The 19019-nt window shown below is 41.8% G+C and overlaps 4 protein-coding genes across 5 annotated transcripts; 1 reads left to right on the top strand and 3 right to left on the bottom strand.

Annotated features, from left to right (window-relative positions):
• Window positions 1-156: 156 nt before the first annotated feature.
• LOC146610381 (uncharacterized) lies at window positions 157-3030 on the bottom strand. The gene is made up of 7 exons (XM_085345328.1): window positions 3006-3030; window positions 2736-2775; window positions 885-2618; window positions 716-782; window positions 570-639; window positions 359-478; window positions 157-273 (listed from the first exon to the last, which is right to left on the bottom strand). Exons 1-7 carry the CDS (start codon window positions 3006-3008, stop codon window positions 157-159), a joined length of 2151 nt encoding a protein of 716 aa, XP_085201454.1. The 5' UTR covers window positions 3009-3030.
• Window positions 3031-3360: 330 nt separating this feature from the next.
• dnase1l1l (deoxyribonuclease I-like 1-like) lies at window positions 3361-10632 on the bottom strand. Of its 2 annotated transcripts, XM_085344203.1 has the most exons (9): window positions 10613-10632; window positions 5102-5246; window positions 4931-5019; window positions 4764-4850; window positions 4551-4672; window positions 3984-4096; window positions 3704-3861; window positions 3528-3624; window positions 3361-3441 (listed from the first exon to the last, which is right to left on the bottom strand). In XM_085344203.1, exons 2-9 carry the CDS (start codon window positions 5240-5242, stop codon window positions 3361-3363), a joined length of 888 nt encoding a protein of 295 aa, XP_085200329.1. In that variant the 5' UTR covers window positions 5243-5246; window positions 10613-10632. The 2 variants fall into 2 exon arrangements, with proteins under 2 accessions (XP_085200329.1, XP_085200328.1); XM_085344202.1 differs by lacking the exon at window positions 10613-10632 and having other exon boundaries at window positions 5102-5242.
• traf3ip3 (TRAF3 interacting protein 3) lies at window positions 7898-13205 on the bottom strand. The gene is made up of 14 exons (XM_085344204.1): window positions 13082-13205; window positions 12095-12505; window positions 11843-11987; window positions 11641-11758; window positions 11512-11539; window positions 11248-11277; window positions 10658-10753; window positions 9953-10024; window positions 9565-9705; window positions 9246-9383; window positions 9020-9155; window positions 8791-8936; window positions 8364-8480; window positions 7898-8098 (listed from the first exon to the last, which is right to left on the bottom strand). Exons 2-14 carry the CDS (start codon window positions 12470-12472, stop codon window positions 7898-7900), a joined length of 1746 nt encoding a protein of 581 aa, XP_085200330.1. The 5' UTR covers window positions 12473-12505; window positions 13082-13205.
• Window positions 13206-13779: 574 nt separating this feature from the next.
• On the top strand, window positions 13780-18874 carry atp5pb (ATP synthase peripheral stalk-membrane subunit b). The gene is made up of 7 exons (XM_085344488.1): window positions 13780-13903; window positions 14478-14514; window positions 14612-14757; window positions 15289-15452; window positions 15632-15757; window positions 18058-18237; window positions 18634-18874. Exons 1-7 carry the CDS (start codon window positions 13876-13878, stop codon window positions 18709-18711), a joined length of 759 nt encoding a protein of 252 aa, XP_085200614.1. The 5' UTR covers window positions 13780-13875; the 3' UTR covers window positions 18712-18874.
• Window positions 18875-19019: the final 145 nt, after the last annotated feature.

Raw genomic sequence — 19019 nt, 5'->3', positions numbered from 1 at the left:
CTGGAATTCATGCAATTTAGCATCATTTTGAACAAACACAGCTCTTTATTAAGCAAAAAATCTGCACAACGACACATACTTAACTTTACACTGCATTCTTTACAAACATGTGCGAGCACACAAACAAGTTTTAATGACCAAGGACGTTCCATAGCCCTAAAAGAAGAAAACCTGGTTGAGCCATTCTCCTTGATCCGTAGCCAACCAGAACATCAGCAGTCCCATTCCGGTCAGCACACCCATCTTCAGTATCAGCTTCATGATGCTGCCACCCTGTGGGACCAAAGTTTAAGCACGTGAACTGAAAATAACCAAATCACACAGAGCAGACATTCAGTAATGAGCTGTGATTTCACACCTTGTGTTTTTCTGTGCAGGTTTGTGTGTTGCTGAGGTCTGGCTCACTCTCTGCTAGCTGAGCTTTGGGAGGATCACAAGCAGGTTTCATTGGCAGGGTGTTGTCAGGCTCCCTTGGTTCCTGACCACAAACGAAACAATTAAGTCATGTGTTCATTTATGTGTATGCGTGCATGTCTCCACAAGCAAAAAAAAGAAGAAGATTTTCTTACATCCGATGACTCTGTGGAGCTCAGGTCCTCCCTCCCGCCGTCTGTGGAGCTGCTGAGTGACTCTTCATCACTGCAGGGAACAAGAGGAAGCAGCGTTTTGGTTGGGACGGGAAAAATAAGGTTTACACATCAGGAATTCTCCTTACCTGTCACTTTCATAGCGAATGACTTGAGACAATGGCTCTGCACAAAACTGAACTTTTATCTGCCTCCCTGAAAAATGCACAGGGGAAAACAGGTTAATTTATGAAAACGCTTTCAAAATGTTACAGAACTTATTCTGATTACATTTAGAGACTTGTCCTCAGCACTCACCTTCTCTTTCATTCTCCTCATCGCCATAAAAATCGTTGAAAGCTTTGATTCTCTTCTCTTCTTGCTCCCAGTTCCTTTCTTCTTCATAGTCCTCCCCTTCCAGCTTTCCCTGCTGAGAGATGCCAGAGGCCTCAACATTGTCGAAGAAGAAGCTGTCATCGAGGGATCCCTGGTAGGAGGGGCTTTTAATTTTGAGAACTTCACTCTGTACCTCAGAGTAGCTGATGTATTCTGGGTGGTCCTGGTTAACACCTGTGGGAGTTGTTTCTGTCATGTCTCCTGTGGTTAACAGGTATTCAGTCAGAAGGCTATCAGTATTTAATACATCAAATTCCCAGTTGAGGATATCTGCTCGATCTGCTCTGCTCGTGCCATATATCTGACTGTCGGCCGGCTGCTTGTTGTTTTCAAGCTCTTGAAGGCACCTACGAGCCCCGTCGTCATCACTGGAGCTGTAGTCGCTCTCAGATGTGTCTTCTTCATCGTCAGACTTGGTCGCGGCTGTGCTGCCTCTGTCTCCAGCTGCTACGTCCATGCTCATCAGATTCTCAGCATCCATCTCTAGATCTCTGCTGTACAGATACCCATCTTCCTTCTCATCGCTGTACTCGGCGTGGTCCATCTGTGTAATATCTTCCACAGGTCCTTCCATGAAAGCATCCTGCTGCGTGTGTGAACTGCATTCAGATGTACCGGGCCCAAAATCTGGCCTGCTTTCCTGATTTTTTGTCCCATCTTCTGCATATTCACAGGAAGAAAAGTCTGAGGGGTAATCTGCAAAGCTCTCACCTGCCTCTTGGTGCTCATCCCCTGAGAAATCTTTCATTTTCTCTGCATATTCCCCTTTATCACTTTCACCAGTGAGCTCCTGCAGATTTTGCAAGGATATGCAAGGAAACTCTGAACTAGCTTCCTCAGGATCATCCCCGTAAATGTTTTCCACCTCTTCCTCCTCCTCAAGAGGCTGTCCGATAACATTTTCCTCCTGTTCGATTTTCATGCCCTCACACTCAGAATCAGATGATGTGTCTTCTTCTTCTTCTTCTTCTTCTTCTTCTTCTTCTTCTTCTTCTTCTTCTTCTTCTTCTTCTTCTCCTCCTCCTTCTTCTTTTTCTTCTTCTTCGCTTTCTCCCTTGTCCTCTCCTACCTCTGCAGCTTTTATCACAGTCTCATTGCCTCGGTCAGGGAATCTTTCCAAATAGGACACGTCCCTGTCGCACTCAGCCTCACCTCGCTCCTCGTTTCTAACTTGAGGGTTTTCAGCATCCTCCGGGGCCAGAGGTTGTCCCTCAGCAAAGATCTCGTCCTCCTTATCGCTGTCGTTGAACTCATCACTGCAGCGCACTGACATCAACAAATCCCCTGATGTCTCTGCCACTCCTATGTCCTCTTCCACACCCTCATCATCTTCTCCAGAGACGGAGCCTTCGTGCGCAGAATCTCCATCTGAGCTCATGTAATCCTCCTCTGCTGTTTTGCCACCGTCCACGGCACCGATCCCCTCACCTTTAAAATCCTCCTCATCTGTTTCATTGTCCGACTGCTCTTCGTAAACATTTTCAACCGTCTCTTTGGTTTCAAACAGAGCTGCCGCTTCACCTGTTGCTTCCTGGAGCAGTGCCGCCTCTTTATTGTTTGTTGTTAGGTTTTCTGTCCCGTCTTCATCAGACTTTTCTTCAAAAGTTAAATTCTCAAAGTCCAAATCTTCGTCCGGGAATGGAGGAACAGATGTCTCTGTAAAAACAGCATAATCTGAATAGTAATCTTAAAAACAAACAAACAAAAAAATGCAAAAAAAGTAATATATGTGTATCTATAAATGCCAGAAATAACCACATATGTATATCTTACCTGAAAATGCATCTGTTAGGAGATCAGTAAAATCTTCCATCTTTACAAAGACAAAACCAATAACTTATCTTAGAAGTTATATCGAGACAAAAAATTAATGCATTGGCACAGATAATCTCTCGTCTCAGAAAGGAAGAGCGCACGAAGTAACTCTCATCTGTTGTAGCTACAAGCAGCTTCCTGTCAAACAGACCGTGCAGAGGTTACATATTTAAACTGAAACATTCAGTGAAATGCACGACACAGAGTCTCCACGTGATGTTTACCTACCATCAAGGATGAAGATTTAAGATGATTTTCTCAGGTTCCTCTGGAAAGCAAAGTCCAAAAGTGATGTTTTGTGTTTTCGCGTTGCTGCAGGAACGTACCTTCATGAGCTCATGAAATGATGTCAGCTTTGATGTGGTTTTGGTTTCAGGGGCAGAATATAAACTCCAGCAGTGAAGCACGCAGTTCTTACTTGCTGAAAAAACTCGAGTTTATTGGTGCAACTGAGAGGAGTGCAGTGCCAGTTTAGGATCATTATAAAAAACAAAAAAACAAAAACATAGCTCTGTATTTTGTTGGTTCACATCATCCACTCATTAAAATCAAGCAAAACACTGCAAAAACATTAGTGATTGGTTTACAGCTCATGGCGGAGGAAGTAGCGGTGGTTGGCCTTCAGGTCAACTTCTACAGGAAAATGGTCGCTGACCTCAAGAGCCTGAAGTGTCATCAAAAGAACAGAATAAAAGTTGAAGTTAAGTCAGAAAATGAACTCGAGGGAGGGGTTTCTTTTGAGAGGTTTACCTCTGCCTCAGTTAGATGGAAACGCTCTTTAAAGTTGAAGGGCTGAGCTGAAGCTGGGACTACACTGGAAACAACCTCCGGTCCGTGCACGATGATCCTGTTTCACAATGAGGAAACTTTATAGTTGGGCATAAGAAACTCCAATATATGTGCACCAAGTCACTGTAGACACCGACCTGTCGTAGGCACAGTGTGTCTTCTCCCTGACGGTGGTGTCTTGCTCGTCTCCGATTAGCCAGTGAAATTTGGGGTCACTCCTCAGGCGCATGGCTCTCCATCCTTTGGTGGTGATGTAGCTGCACCCAGCGTTCAAGTCACCTAAGATGATCACATTCTGAAAGCACGCCATTAAAGGGAAGTTAAAAAAAATCATGAAAATTCTTACAAACAACATGATGAGGAACCAAGATCTTGCTAAAGAAAGCAAAAGGGATTAAACGATGTGTTTCAACCTACATCTGTCTTCCACTTCTTGTAAATCCTTTTGAAGACAGCGTACAGTTCATCGAGCTCCTTCATGGCGGTTTTCGGACTGGTGTGCTGCCCTATCAGGACAAAATCCTTCACCACTGAAAACAAAAAACATCACAAAGCGCCGCGGTCCAGTCTGACTGTGTGTCTCTCATTCAGACCTCCAAATTCAACAAAGGTGCAATTTCTCTGTGACGTTGATGGCTGCGTGAACTTTGCTGGATCTTTATTCACCTTTGATCAAGGTGAGCTTTAGTAGCAGCACAATTGTTTACAGTGTAACAAGATTCACTGAAGATTAACCTACAAGGTTATAACCCAACACTAACAGTCTGTGACACCTCTGGAACAGTGGCTCATCGTTAACATTGTTGTGAAGCAAATAATTAGAAAGCAAAAATCATTTAGAAGCCAGAGAACCTAATCATAAATCATTAAGTCGTTTAGATTTGCCTAGAGAAAACGATTCTGGATGACAAGTCAGAATCATTTTTTATTTTTGCCAGCACAAAGCTCTTTGAAGTTTCATGTTTTTCCCCCTTTTAACCTTACATGTAGTGGGGGAGTGAAAGTGGATGATGAAGGGCCCTCTGGAGAAAACATCAGTTTCATTGGTCCCCTTTCCTTCGAGTTTAGGGTACTGATAATGCTCTTTGACCTTCAGCACATTGCTCCTGTAAGTCATGGGAGAGGAAAGCACACTAGGTTTAGCCTGATCATATAAGGAAACGGCTCAAATGCAATGGGAAATACAGCATGAATTACCTGTAAATGTAGACATATTGCTCCTTATAGGCCTTCCTCCCGAGCCTTTCGCTTTCCACGTAAGAGTAGGGGTTGTATTTGTCAAACCTGGTTAGAAAATAACATCAAAATTAAAGTTGGTCAGTGTTATTAAATGACACAGAAGATTCACCACATAAGCCTTGTACCTGTTAAGATCCTTAACCAAAGCTTGTATTACTTCTCCTTTAGAGTCTCGGACCTCCTGAATGAGACACAAGTCACACCGAGAAAGAATCTTGGGAGCAAAAGCAGAAAAAACAAAGATCCATCAGCTTTGTTCAGCTATCAATCTAGGTGTTTTTGTAGACACATAGTACCTTTAGCAGAATCCCCATAACCTTCTTGTTGTTTGCCTTGGATTCTCCAAAGCTCTGAATATTAAAAGCACAGATTTTAAGGGACGACGTGACATCCAGCAAACACAGCCCAACAACAAACAGCAGCCCTGTGGTCCTCATCGTGCTCTGCAAGCACAAAGAAAGTTTGCAAGAGCCTCACTTGTCATGTTTTAAAGTACGCTACAGAAATCTTCAGCCCCTTACCTTCAGTGCGTTTGTCACCGGGAGACTGATCTCAGGCCAGCAAAGAGCCATCTCTTCAGTGACCACGGGAACATACAGGTAAATGTGGGCGGGGGAGTCAGGGGGTGCAGATGTGTGGTGGATATGCTGTGTCAGCGCCTACTGAGAATGGAGCTGTATCTGGAACAGTTAAAAGCACCATAATGAACAATGACGCCGTCCAACTCAGAGAGCTCAGCTCTGAGTGCGTTTTGTCTCCAAGTTTGAGCGTAATCAGACAATAGATGCGGTCATGTGTCATGTCCGCTTCATGAACATGTGTGTAGAACAAATCCTCCTGTCAGTTTGGCAGCTGGTAATTACCACACGGTGCTGTTAAAAAGAACATTCTGATGACTGGTGCAGTTTTTACTGTGATGGCTCTGCCAGTGTGAGGCAGAGTGTGCAAGAGCACTCTTATAGGTGTAAAATAGACAGTGTTTTCTTTTTCTTTTTGGGACTACAGATGAAATCCGCATAGAGTGCCATTAAAATGGGATGAGCACTCTTAAAAATAGCACAAAGAAAACAGTTTATGTACGTTTTGTGTGTATGTGTTGTTATATTTTAACATTGTTTTGTCTTTTGTGGCTTTTCTTATTGTTGTTGCTTTAGTACCTTCCAGTAATTGTTCTATATTACACAGCAAAGCATTTAATATGATGCAGTTAACATTTACATGTATAAAATGGGCCAGCGCAGTGCAGTGGTTAGCACTGTTACGTCCCACCATTTAAATTCCTGATTGAAGCCTCCTGGTTGCCCGAGGCCTTTCTGCATGGAGGTTGTTCCAGTGACTCGGGCTTCCTCCTGCAGTCTAACGAACATTAGGTTATATGTGATTCTAAATTGGCTGTGGATTTGAGAATGTGTGGGATCTGTTCAGGGTTTTCCTCCCCCATCGTCCCCATGAGCTTAAGTGGATAAGTAGCTAAGAAAATTAGCCACAGATTTATAAAATCATTTTTTTTGCTTAATATGATGCCTTTTATAAATTAAACAACCTGAGAATCTGAAATAGTTTTACAGCATTACACATCAATAATAATGACCCAGTGTTTTATATAAATAATGTAACTGGGAGGATTCATTTTGCTGCAGAGTGAATACTTACATACTTGCACTCTCTGGCCACTTTATTAGGTACACATTGCTAATACTGGGTTGGGCCTTCTCTTCTGTCTAGATCTGTAGTAATTCCTCATGGCACAGACTCAACAAGGTGCTGGAAACATTCCTCAGAAACATGATGACATCTACATTTGTTGGCTGTACACGCATGATGTGAATCACAAGTTCCACCACGTCCCAGTGGTGACTGTGGAGCGTGGTGACGCTGACATCTCGTATGTTCAGAGATGCTCTCCTGTATACCTTGGTTGTGTGCAGAAAAATCCCAGTAGATAAATGGTTTCTGAAGTACTCAGACCAGCCCATCTCGCACCAACAACCATGCCACAAAGTCACTTAATGCCCTTTCTTTGACATTGTGATGCTCGGTTTGAACTTCAGCTGGTTGCCTTGACCATGCCTGCATGCCTGAATGCGTTCAGTGGCTACCATGTGACTGATGTATTACCACATGTGACTTGGAAGATTAGATATTTGAATTAATGTGCAGTGGAACAAGTGTACCTAATAAAGTGGCCAGTGAGAGTATATAACTAATGAATGAATATGCTCTTAAGTAAGATGTGGTGGTGTTACTCTCAGTAAACTGAAGGACCTTAAAATGTCCTGCTGAATATATTAATTTAAAAAATAAACTTTAATGAAAATTATAGTTTACCTACAAAGTAGCTCATTGCTGTCAAAATAGAAATGACGCTCATTCCACTGACACACAGGTATGAAACTCACACTCCTGTCATCCTCTATGATCTCAAACTGGTTATAATCTGCACCAGTGACTCCATCAAAAATAGCTTACATTCTGGTTAACCACCTCTTCTCTCTCAAACCTCCCAAATACAAAAAATCTTGTGTGTTCTCTGAACAAAAAACAATTATATGTATATATATATATATATATATATATATATATATATATATATATATATATATATATATATATATATATATATATATATATACTAGTGTAAAACACTGTTTAAGGTCGTGACCTGAGATCAGTTTAATGTATCGTGATTTACATTTGCCCTTTCTTGGGGGCACACTGCATCTCACGCTATATATGCTGTGACATGTTTCAGTAATTCAAGACTAAATAAATCAGTCATTTACAGTATAAAAGACACGTTTTATTTTCCGCTGTTCTCATAGTTAAACTCACAGTCTCTTAAAATGCAACATTTTCCAACAGTTTGGGCAAATTTAAAATAAGCATCGCCGAGTTTCTTTACTTGCACTGGAACTTTTTGCTCACTTGTCCCCAACACCAACCCGACGCAGCCTCACAAACATCACACAAACACCGAGTTCCAAGTCGAAAGAGTTTTTAAATACAAAAATGTCAACAAATTACATTCTATATAAATCTAATTTTGACATAAAGCAACAAAACGTCAACAAAAAACAAGATTTGGAGCAATGTCATATTGGTCTGAAGCAGCCCGAGTGTCGAGGAGAGGCCATTTTCATGAGATAATCTTCAATACGTGTCTCTATGTCTGAGTACAGGTCCTCAACTTGCTCCCTGAAAGGCGGATGCCACAGCCACAGCATTACGACCCCTGCTACAGTGAGGAGTAAAAGGAAGAACAAGCACAGCTTCCACCAGGATCCACACGGTGTCTAAACAGGAAGAAAAGAAATAATTTAGTCAGGTGGATATTAAATCATCAGCAGGCAATGATAACTCATGTGCATGAGCAGCTGCTCAGCTGGTTACTGCAGGGCAGCTGAAGCAAACTGATAGTGTTGAAAAGCATAGTGGGGCAGAGTGTTAGAATTATGTAGTGGTTTAATTACTGGCTGATAATATAAAGGCAATGAGAGCTTTCGAGTGCTGCAAGGGCATTAAGTCTCCCTTAAATGATCTCACACACACTCTACTCACTGGTCCCCTGCGGCGGTGGCTGAGCTGCCGGAGTTCGTCTCTGCACTGCGACAGCCGGGCCTGGCTGGACTGACACTCCTGCTCCATAGCGTGCAGCTCTGCCTGCAGCTCCTCACACTGCACGCACACAATAAAGAGCGTGAACATGCAGAAATGCTCAAAATGCACTCTAAATGCTGGTGATCCTCAGACAGGCACTTTTCAAAATGTACTTGCATGTGTGTTAGCACTGTGGTTGGAATGCAAACATACTGCACACGATTACCTTGTATATAAGACAAAAACAAATAATAGGGGTAATATTTTTACCTGCGCCTGTTAGTGACTTTGTGAAACACCTAGCTGGGACATTCCTTGTGTGGCAAGCTTGGATTAAAGAGTCAGACTTGTGAATGAGCTACAGTTTACTGTAATGTCCATGTTTTACCTCTCTCTCTTTGAGCTGGAGTTTCTCCTGAGTGTGGCGGAGCTGGTCCTCCAGCTGAGAGTCTCTCCTCACCGTCAGCCGAGGCTCAGGTTCCTGTGACGCCAGACACTCCTGCATCATGAAGTCTTGACTCTCCTCTTCGCCATCTAGGGCACCGAAAATATTATAAACATATTGAATGTGCACTATTTAACAATAATCCTAAAAAACACCAAACGTGATGTCTTGCCTCTGAGTTGCTGGATTTCTTCTCTTAGGGTCTGGTTGTCTTCCTCCAGCAGACAAATGTTGTACTGTAGGTCCTGCTTTTCTTGTCTCAATGAAAGCATCTCATCTCTCAGCTCACGCTCTCTGGCTCTGCACAGCTGATAATTCAAGAAATAAATTCACATTTCTAACATTTATAATTAAACTTTTGACCGCGCACTCATGCACGTTGTCACAACCTAACATACCTCCACTTGGCTGTGCAGCTGTTGCAGCTGTTCATTACTGAGGTGCTGGCTCTCCCTGAGTTTTCCAGAGCTCAGCTTCAGCTCCTCATGAAGGCTTTGCCACTTCAGGGCCTCTGCCTTTGCTGTAATTAGCGCTTCCTGTTGACACAAAATGTAATGTTTTTAAAAAGAAAAATCATCTGCAAATACTCAAATTAGGAAACTTGCTTCCAGGTCACCAGATGCTGAGTCTATCAACTAAAAGGCAAACAAACTGAAACCTCAGTGACATTTGTTTCTTTTTTGTGTGGTAAAACAGAGAAAAAAAAAGATTTTTGACCTGCAGAGTCTCAGCCTTGCTGAGGGCCTCAGTTTTCTCCTGTGTGGCCTTCTGCAGGGCAATCAAGGCCTTCTCTTCATATACCATCCTCTGCTTTTCCATCTGTACCACCAGCTTCTTTACACCATCTTTTGGAAACTTCTGCAGGGACACAACACTGCTGAGTTAGTTGTTAACACCCAGTGAGATCCAGATCAAAACCACAGAGACTCACACTTAAGATGCTACACTATCACCCTGTGACAGAATAATGCCAGAGCAAGGCTAGTTACTGGAAAGAGTAAATGTCTGACTTCTTGGACAGTAAATAAATAATAACAACAGCAACAAATCACCACCAAGATATTGTAAAAATTAGTGTGGTTTTTACAGACTAAATTACACTCACCTGCAGACAAGCTTGCAGCTGCGCCTCCAAAGCCTTGATCTTGTTTCTCAGCAGATCTTCACTGCAGCGAGACTGTGTGGGTTAGAGAGGAAATGAATGACTGTCACGCTCTAACCTGCAGATGGAAAATTAATGGTTCATGTGCCAAAAAGCTGTGACAGCGCGTTGTTTCTCCGAACGCAGGTGCATAGGGGGAACTCGAAGCAACAGTGAGCCTCAAGGGAGATCACAATATCTGCGTGTGATACAACGCACTTTGTTATAAGTGCAAAAAAGACCCCTCATGATAACATACCTCAGTGAGAAACAACAGGTGGAAGACCTAAATAAATGAGACTGAATAAACTGTAGATCAGGTTAGCTGCTAAAACAAAATCTAAAGAGGAAACAAAACTAAAAACAACATCAATATTTTCCTTTCATTCATTGCAACCAGAGTAGCCAAAAGAGATGTAAAGAGGATGCATAGCACCTTTAACAGCTACTGAGTGGCACACCCTTCCTGTATAAGAACGACAGCTTGCACTCGTCCTATGCAGTATAGAATTGCGCGGAAGCAGGAAGCTCCAAACCACAGACTGCACAGGCCTTCCTGACACAGCCGTAATATCAGCCAGTGCACCAGAGCAGAAAGAAAAACAGTGTGGCCTTATAAAATGCGAAATGTGTGTTATTCGATGCGTGTAAACAGAGGGAGAGCCTTACTGTCCATATTTTGTTGGATGAGTTCACGAGGTTTGTCGTGCTCTCCTGGAGTTCAGCCAGCTTCTTCTTCATCACATCTTCTCTCCACAGAGCCTCCTGCCAGAAACCCAGCAGCAGCAGAAAGAGTTACACTAACGCACAAAGACAGTTTTCATCTGCTTTGGACTGCACAGGTCATCGGGTCCTTATGTAGCATCAGAGCACATTAATAAATGTATTACTTAATATTGAAAGCAGTAGTGATGACAGATCAAATGTGATGAGAGCTTAACCGTTTAAAACCAAGCGTATTATATCCGATTAGTGAGTTTTGTGAGTTTTTGACTTCTACATCATCAACGTGATAATTTTTCTTCCCCCCAAAAATAAAATAAATTGCACTTTACAGTTTTAAGGAATAAATTGCAAAAATAAGCCTAATGTAGCTAATATGATACAACTTTAACCTCTAATTATTATTTCTTATTTCAGAAGGGCCACTAAACACAAAAAATTTGACTTTTCTGGCATCTATTCCTACGTTCAGGCTTTAAAACCTTAAAGGATTCAAGAATCACAGGATGATTTTAGGATAAATATTGTTTGCTTACCTGTAGGTAGTCAGCTAATTTCTGAATATCCTATTAGGAGAGAGATAAGAGACAGTAAAAACAGTAGAGCTTTATAATTAAAGAAAAAACTTTTGCATCAGATTATAGAGCATCTATTTCCCCTCAGATTAGCCTAAACTTTATTTCGACTAATCATGTCGTGTGACGCTTACCTGACTCGACCCTAGCCCTCACCTGTGGCCTGTGCTCCCACGCCTTTTAATCTGTCACCTAATTCTAAAACAGCAGGACTGTGAAACTTACTGATTCTTTAACGGTGATGAGTCCGGACCTGCACAGAGGACAGTTTCTCATCAGAGAGAGAAGACATCAGAGATGCTTTTGCAGTAAAATCGCGGTTTAAAGGTTAAACTAGAATTAAATGAGACTCACTCTGTCTGCACGCCGGTCTCTCTCAGTATCTTTTTCTGAAGAATGCTTTCAGTTTGTACAGATGATTTCTGGTAAATCTTCTCTGTTTTGATGAGTGTTTTTGTGGTTGTCTTTTGTGCTGTATGTGGAGAAAAACAAGGCATGATTCAACAGTCCCTGGTCAAGATGTTTTGCGCTTGGCACGATGATTTATTCTTTTTACCGTTTACACTCGTGTCCTTTTTATGAATACTCTTCACCCTGTGCTGCTCTGATTCCTTCACAGATGGCGTGGAGGTAGGTGATTGCTTCTTTGCATGACTTTTGTCCTGCTTCATCACTGTTATCTGTTCTGACCACAGTGAGGCCTGAGGGAATGAGAGGAGAGCGACGGGGAAGGCATTATTCACAGCAGACCTATGAAGACATAAATCTGATCTGGTGATAAATGTGCCAAATTGATGCAATCTTTTACCCATGTGCTGGTGCTTGGATCACTGCTTATGCTGCTGTTTGGTGTCAAAACCATGGGCGGATATCCTTTAGCATTCTCGGTGTTTGTTGAGCTTGAACTGTAATACTTCATTGAAAATATCTGTGAGGGAGAATTTCTTCTCGATGAGCCTTCACGCCACACTGGGCTCACCGATCTCCTCCTCAGAAACTCCAACTGCCTCTTCTCTTTCAGTTCTTTCTTTATCTGCCAGGTGGTACTGTCTCTGGGAGGGCTGCGGCATGAAGTCACATTGTTACGTCCTCGCAGGTACTCACGCTTCTCTGCTCTGATGTCCAATATTCGGTCAAAGTGTTTCTCCGGCGAGAGTTGGAATCCACTGATGGTCAGGGCGTCCATGGCAGCTCCCCTGGCTGTTATGTCGCCTCAAGCCTGCGAGGACAGCGTGGCTTATCAGGAAACTGGTTACAGTCATTCACAAAGATCAAATTCATGGCATGTTATTAGCTGAGTACTATCAAGTGATGTTGCGAGTAGCTAAAAAACAGCTTTCTTTTAAGTTGCAGAAACATTGTGATGGCTAAAGGTTATAAATGAAGAAACTCAAACTGCTACTTACTTTAAAGAAAAGGTCTGAAATGTAGCTTCCTACCAGGGTTGGTGTAAATGAGAATTTTTCAAGTATTTATGATATTTTTATTCTGGAGAGACTTAAACAAAGAAAAGTTATGTGTATGATGAGGTCATGCTGCAAACTGATGTGAGCCGTATACGCATTAAAAGTAAACTGCCAAAAGTGCCTGATGTTTAGAAAGCTGTGTGTGTGGAGCAGAGGCGGTTGCAATAGTAGCTCAGAAATACTAATGCAGAAGCTGAACCTTACAGGAGAAGCCCCTTAATTACAGGGTGAAGCACTTCTCATCGATAGACTAGGCCCTGGCACCTGCAAGATGATAAAGCGAGGACAAACTGCTGCTTATTAAGCAGGAAACCATGGTTGAGCCTTACCTACTGGGCCATCTCATTCAGTGGGGAGAGCGCTTCATGAGGTTGTTGATAAGTCATCCATTTTCTCACTCTTCTGAAATAGTGCCGGGTTTTTTTTCGTGCCTGTGTTTCACATGTAGCTGTTTCTGTTGAGCATAGTTTTTACAGGAAGTGAAGAGAACCACAGCGTCATATGTTCCTCTATCTCACCAGCCACTCACACAAAACTGATGCCATACACGGGTGGGCCTCAAGATTACAGACTACACAACTAATTCCCCCTGTGTGCAGCCTGGGATAAAACACTTGGGAGATTGGTGTGTGTGTGTCCTTTATTAGATGAGTAATTTTATTATTAGCAAATGATGCATGTGGGCTTGAACACTTTCATTAGTTAGTTTTCTTGTGCATGCTTGTGTGTATGTAACAGTTAACTTACATAACAATAACACTAAATAGCAGTTTGGCTTCATATTCTGTGTGGTGCCGTTTTTGTTTAAAGTCAGCAACCTTTCAAGATGAATTGATCCAGAAAACTTGATCTTATCATAAAAAATGACCCCAAATTCTCTGCATTAACTCCTTAATCACTTCTATTAATCCATTTTCAATTTCAGGGCAGTGTGTGCGTGTGTCTTTGCACGCAGTGCCCACTAGAGGGCGTTGACTCCACAAGCGCTGCTGTACTCTCGCGTTGTTTCACGAGGATTTCTCCTGTGTCCGCCATCCTTACGGCTCTTTGCAGAGAAGGGCACAGAGAGGCCGAAACAAGAGTGCCCCGGTGTTGTAGGAACTTGGTACTTCATCCTTCAGACATGCTGTCCAGGCTCGTTTTTGTCTCAGGTATGCATCAGAACAGCTTTTAAAATGACAATAAAGGCCACTTACTGCTGGTGCCAGCAGACTGTCAAGCAGGAGGCAGGAAAGTTTAAAGTGAGCTGAAGGGTAAAGTGAAGGCCGCACATTGAATGAGACATGCTAATGCTAACTGTCAGCATAGCTTCAAGCTCCTCGGAAATGGTAGCAATTTTATTGGCTGCAGATTTATATCAGACGTTATCAAAGGTAATCCTGGATATTTCAGTGTTTCTGTATTTTGTTGTTTTAATTATTTGGTCACAGGCAAGTTAATCGACGCTACGTTAGCTAACGTTAGCTCTGCACGCCTAAATGTCACCTTATTGACAGCTAGCATCGGTCGGCTTTCTGCCCTTTCTGCGATGTTTTATGGAAAAGTTTGTGTTAATTTTGATGACCTCACAAACTGATCGCCCGAAGCCCATCAAATAGCTACCAACACTAAGTGTTATAGTTCTGTGTTGGACTGCTTACACCGTTAATGTTTTCAGAAGTTTGTTGTTAATGGTGTTTATTGAGAAAACAGTAATTAACACTTGTACTTTTTTGTGGGTTTCAGCTAGTGCCCTGAAAAGCAGTGGCCCCATTGGAGCTGGGTATGTTTCATTGTAGTGTTGAATGTGTGTGTTTTAATACCAATATTCAATAACATATCAGAAAGAAATGCTTAGTAATCGTGGTTTTCTCCCTCAGTGTGGTCCATGCATCTCGCTGTCTGCACACATCATCCCAGAGTCTTGCTCCGGTGCCCCCTCTGCCAGAGAAGGGAGGGAAGGTCCGCCATGGCTTCATCCCAGAGGAGTTATTCCAGCTGCTGTACCCCAAAACTGGAGTAACAGGTGTAGTCTTTAATCAAAAATGATCATTTAATATTATTCATATGTTGTCTTAAAGAAAGTGAAAAGTCACAGAAAATTGATTGTGTGGACACAGTATTTTCTCTGAATCAACTGGATTCTTCAACTTCTCTTTTTTGCAAGGACTACTTAAAGACTGGTATGTGATTATGAGCAAACAGCAATTTGCTTCCACTGAAAGCATCCAGATGATTGGTGAACGTGCTTCATTTGACAGAAACAGAACTTTTGAAAACTCCTGTTTTTGTGAATGCATTCACAATAAGTATTTGTTTAAAAAAAAAAACCTGCAGCGTGAATGTTTTTTTTTCTTCATACCTTTACAAAAAGAAATGAATAAGCTAATCAAAAGCAAGTAAGAACAAAAGTGAAAAATAAGTCTAACAATTAAACTTTTTTCATAGATGGTTCTTAAGATGCTGTTTAAATATATCAACAGTCTCCAAAGGTCTTAAGTGCAATGGTAGTTACACATCTCACTTTTACTTTGTATTTCCCCTCCTCTCTCAATAGGACCCTACATGCTGGGTGCTGGCCTCCTCCTGTACATGCTTTCTAAGGAAATCTATGTCATCAACCATGAGACATTCGCTGCAGCCTCCATAGGAGCTGTGATCATCTATGGTGTGAAGAAATTTGGGCCAAGTGTTGGAGCTTTTGCTGACAAACTGAACGAGGTAGGCTGATAACCACTGCTTTTCTTTCTTTCTTTTTTTTGTGGTTTCATATCCCTTTTGTCAAGTTTTATTTATTTATTTTGTTTGGACACAGTGGAGAGAGTACTGTACCAAAGGACTTTTCTCTTGTGCACGACCTTTCCAATGACCCCAATATTTTCTGCTGCTTTTGTCTTCAGGAAAAAGTGGCCAAGGCTCAGGAGGTGAAGGACGTCGCCATGTCCAGCTTGGTTCAAGCCACTGAGGATGAGAAGAAGGAGCAGTGGCGAGTAGAAGGAAGGGCGATGCTCTTTGATGCCAAGAGGGTAAGCATCACCATCCTTTCATTTCTGTTTTTATATTCCAGTATCTTAACTTAAGTATTCCAGTTAACATCATTTTGACAGCTGCCACCTTCAGCTCCAAGAGCAGAAGAATTATAACCTTGTGTGGGTCTGTAGTGTAGTGGTTAACACATTAGCCCTAAGCAGTCACCACAGCTGGTAGCTCTGTATGTTTGATTTAGCAGATATTTTTACACCTGATGCCGTTTCTGATACAATTTGAAGTGAAATCTCTCCTACTGGGATCAAACCAGGGAGATTCTGCTTCTTAGGCAAATCCATAAACAAGTACACCATGCAGCAACTTTTCCATTAGTACCTACTCACGCCGGCTTGGCTCAGTGCGTTTTTTAGGGTTTTTCCATTAGGTCATAGTACCTGATACCGGGACCATTAGTCCTTAGTACCTACAAAAATCAAAACTGTCATCTTTGAAACTCTGCAAGGGAAATGGCTACAAAAACCAATGCCGGGTTCCCCGACTCTGACGAAAAGCCACTGACCAAGCAGCAGGTATCACATCACTTTGACGTACACCTTTGTTGTGGCGTTCGTGTTGCGTACAAATGATGTCACGGGACGTTTAGCCGTGTTGCAATAACAACACGGTGCATATAGGTGGTACTAGACAAGTACTAATGGGTAAAGAGGCTTTAATCTGCCAGTGTCTACAACAGAGACTACGCCTAGTGATAAAATAAATGATTACATCAATATTTATTTATTTTTTGATCCTTGGTGAACTTGATGATCGTGGCTTGACACATGACTAATGGTCATTTGTAACATTACTCTCGTCTTATTATACAGTGCTCCATTTTCTTTTCAATGTCAGTTTAAAAAAATTTTTTCCATCAGTTTCTCTGATAATTTCTCTGATTGAAGTAGGCAGTGCTCAGATGGATTTATTGTGGCTGAAGTAAACACCCGTTTGTGAGCGCATGTTGATCCTGAAGCTGAAAACCTGGGTTAACAAAGAGTTGATACCAATTATCTGCGACTGGGTTTTAGGTTTTATCAAGCAAGCTAACACAATGACGGCCCGGCTGTGTTGAACTTGCTTTGTAGTGTACCCCACAGTACTCTGTGGGAACCAAACGATCTGTGGCGAGACTTATTTTTTTGTTAATGTGAGTTGCTCATCACTCTGGGTGGCTATACCAGTGTTGATAATAACTGGGTACTTTCAAAATGACATTTTTCAGTTTAATGATACCACTGTTTGAAATATGCTGAATAATATGTAGGTTAGACTCGTTCTCTCATGCAATTTTAGTGTAATTAATTTGGCAACAAAAGGAAAAATAATTTGAGGCCATTCCTGGCTTATTATTCCATCCATCCATTTTCTGCCGCTTATTCAGTTTTGGGATGTGGGGGCAGCAGTCTGACAGAGATGCCCAGACTTCCTCTTCTAGCTCATCTGGTAGGATGGTGAGATGTGTCCAAACTCTTTGAGAGACATCTCTCCGATGTGTCTTGGGTCTTTCCTGGAGCCTCCTCCCTGCCGGACATGCTTGAAACACCTCACTTAGGAAGGTCCAGCAGGCGTTCTAGTCACATGCCTGAATCTAAGTTGGTTCCTTATGATGTAGTGGAGTAGCATTTCTGCTCCCTCCTGAGTGACTGAGCTCATCACCCTATCTCTGAGAGAATCCAGCCACCCTTCAGAGGACGCTCATTCTTTCAGTCACTGTCCAAATCTATTAGCCACGGGTGGGTGTAGGAACATGGACTGACCGGTAAATCAACAGTAACCGTTAGTCCTGGGCCTAGCCTAATATTTATCTAATTTTAAACAATTTTTCAGCATATTTATTTATTTATTTATTTGTTTGCCTCCTCCAGGAGTAGTCTGTGAAAAGAAAATGTGTAACTTGTTGAATCCAACCACATGATGGTGCTCATTCTCACACAAATGGAGAATTTCCACTCAAAATAAACTCAGTATACAAATGTTGCCAGATTTCGGACTGACAGTACCATTTTAACATATATAGCTAAACTATCTTGTATAGATGTCACAATAGAATGAATTTAATTCTTTAGTCTGTATATAAATGCATTACAAATGTCACAGCCCTAATTTGTTTGGGACACAGCACTACATGATTGAAGTCTATGTCTGAACATGTCCTGACTGAAAACACATTTTTTTACTTCAGTTATATCTTTTGTTAAAAGTTTTTTTTTAAAATTATTTTGAAAAAGTATCCCTAGAGCTGGAATTTCACATTAAAGCTGTTACAGTTAAACATTCCTATCTTCTGTTTTCCTCTCAGAACAACGTGGCCATGCTGTTGGAGACCAACTACAGGGAGAGGCTACATATGGTGACCAATGAGGTGAAGAGGCGCTTGGACTATCAGATTGCGCTGCAGGACCTCAACCGTAGGCTGGAGCAAGAGCACATGATTAACTGGGTGGAGAAGAGCGTCATCAGCAGCATCACACCCCAGCAGGTCAGTCTTTATTTTTCTTATTTCTTTTCTAGCTTAGGGTGCTGACATCCAATAAATAAAAGTTATTAAAGAAAACCTTTTTATTTATTTTTCATGAAATGTCAAAAAAACCAAACAACAGAAATCTTTAAGGATTTAAAAATAAAAGTCTCATATTTGGGCCGTGATGGTTTAGTTTGTCAGATATTTCATGTTTACTGATTTGCTTGTGTTTGTTTTATATCGGCAAAGCTCGTGTTGGCAGAAAAAGTCTTGGTGGAAGATTTAAAAAATGTCAATGTTTTTTCTCCAATTTGTTATATGCATATGTATTTTTACTGTCTAATCAATTCACTTCTAGACCAACTCCTTGTATGTTTCAGAGTTTTAATATCTTTTTTTGTTTTGTTTTGTTAGGAGAAGGAGAGCATTGCCAAATGCATCACAGACCTGAAGGTGTTGGCCAAGGCCACTCAGGCCAAAGCTACAGCCTAAACTGTCATCGCTCTACAGAAGCCTCCTCTAGTCCCGGACTCATCGCCCGAAGACGAGACGTCACCTTTCTTTGCAGAATAAACTATTCTTTCTTTATAGATTGTCTCTGTCAGCGTTATGGGTGTGTACAGTATTTACACGTCAGCAGATGATAAAATAAATGGTTCTCTTATCATCTTCAGCTGGTTGTGTCTTTCTTATTCAGAGTTTGCTCTATTTTGTGAGTGACATCACAGTTTTATATCCATGGATAGTGGCACAAGAATAGGAACACTTGAGACCTTTGATCCCCCTGTAGGAAGAGGAGG

Source organism: Diplotaxodon limnothrissa, linkage group LG20, assembly GCF_057381915.1.
Source record: "Diplotaxodon limnothrissa isolate DT_005_m linkage group LG20, D_limnothrissa_male_GT1.1, whole genome shotgun sequence".
In the NCBI taxonomy this organism is placed as follows: domain Eukaryota; kingdom Metazoa; phylum Chordata; class Actinopteri; order Cichliformes; family Cichlidae; genus Diplotaxodon; species Diplotaxodon limnothrissa.
Note: the sequence above shows the minus strand (reverse complement) of the source record. Positions and strands in the feature narration are given on the sequence as shown.

What these genes read in the sequence shown, in the direction of transcription:
- LOC146610381 (XM_085345328.1), bottom strand. An exon ending in CCTAACAGATGCATTTTCAG is followed by an intron (nt 2,619 to 2,735) that starts GTAAGATATACA and finishes CTGTTTTTACAG; the next exon opens with AGACATCTGTTCCTCCATTC. An exon ending in TGAGGAGAATGAAAGAGAAG is followed by an intron (nt 783 to 884) that starts GTGAGTGCTGAG and finishes TGCATTTTTCAG; the next exon opens with GGAGGCAGATAAAAGTTCAG.
- dnase1l1l (XM_085344203.1), bottom strand. Translation starts at nt 5,242, where the DNA reads ATGAGGACCACAGGGCTGCTGTTTGTTGTTGGGCTGTGTTTGCTGGAT. An exon ending in TTGGTTAAGGATCTTAACAG is followed by an intron (nt 4,851 to 4,930) that starts GTACAAGGCTTA and finishes TTTTCTAACCAG; the next exon opens with GTTTGACAAATACAACCCCT. An exon ending in TCCATCTAACTGAGGCAGAG is followed by an intron (nt 3,442 to 3,527) that starts GTAAACCTCTCA and finishes ATGACACTTCAG; the next exon opens with GCTCTTGAGGTCAGCGACCA.
- traf3ip3 (XM_085344204.1), bottom strand. Translation starts at nt 12,472, where the DNA reads ATGGACGCCCTGACCATCAGTGGATTCCAACTCTCGCCGGAGAAACAC. An exon ending in GAGACCGGCGTGCAGACAGA is followed by an intron (nt 11,540 to 11,640) that starts GTGAGTCTCATT and finishes TCCTCTGTGCAG; the next exon opens with GTCCGGACTCATCACCGTTA. An exon ending in AATTAGCTGACTACCTACAG is followed by an intron (nt 10,754 to 11,247) that starts GTAAGCAAACAA and finishes GGTTTCTGGCAG; the next exon opens with GAGGCTCTGTGGAGAGAAGA.
- atp5pb (XM_085344488.1), top strand. Translation starts at nt 13,876, where the DNA reads ATGCTGTCCAGGCTCGTTTTTGTCTCAG. An exon ending in CCCCAAAACTGGAGTAACAG is followed by an intron (nt 14,758 to 15,288) that starts GTGTAGTCTTTA and finishes CTCTCTCAATAG; the next exon opens with GACCCTACATGCTGGGTGCT. An exon ending in GCAGCATCACACCCCAGCAG is followed by an intron (nt 18,238 to 18,633) that starts GTCAGTCTTTAT and finishes TTGTTTTGTTAG; the next exon opens with GAGAAGGAGAGCATTGCCAA.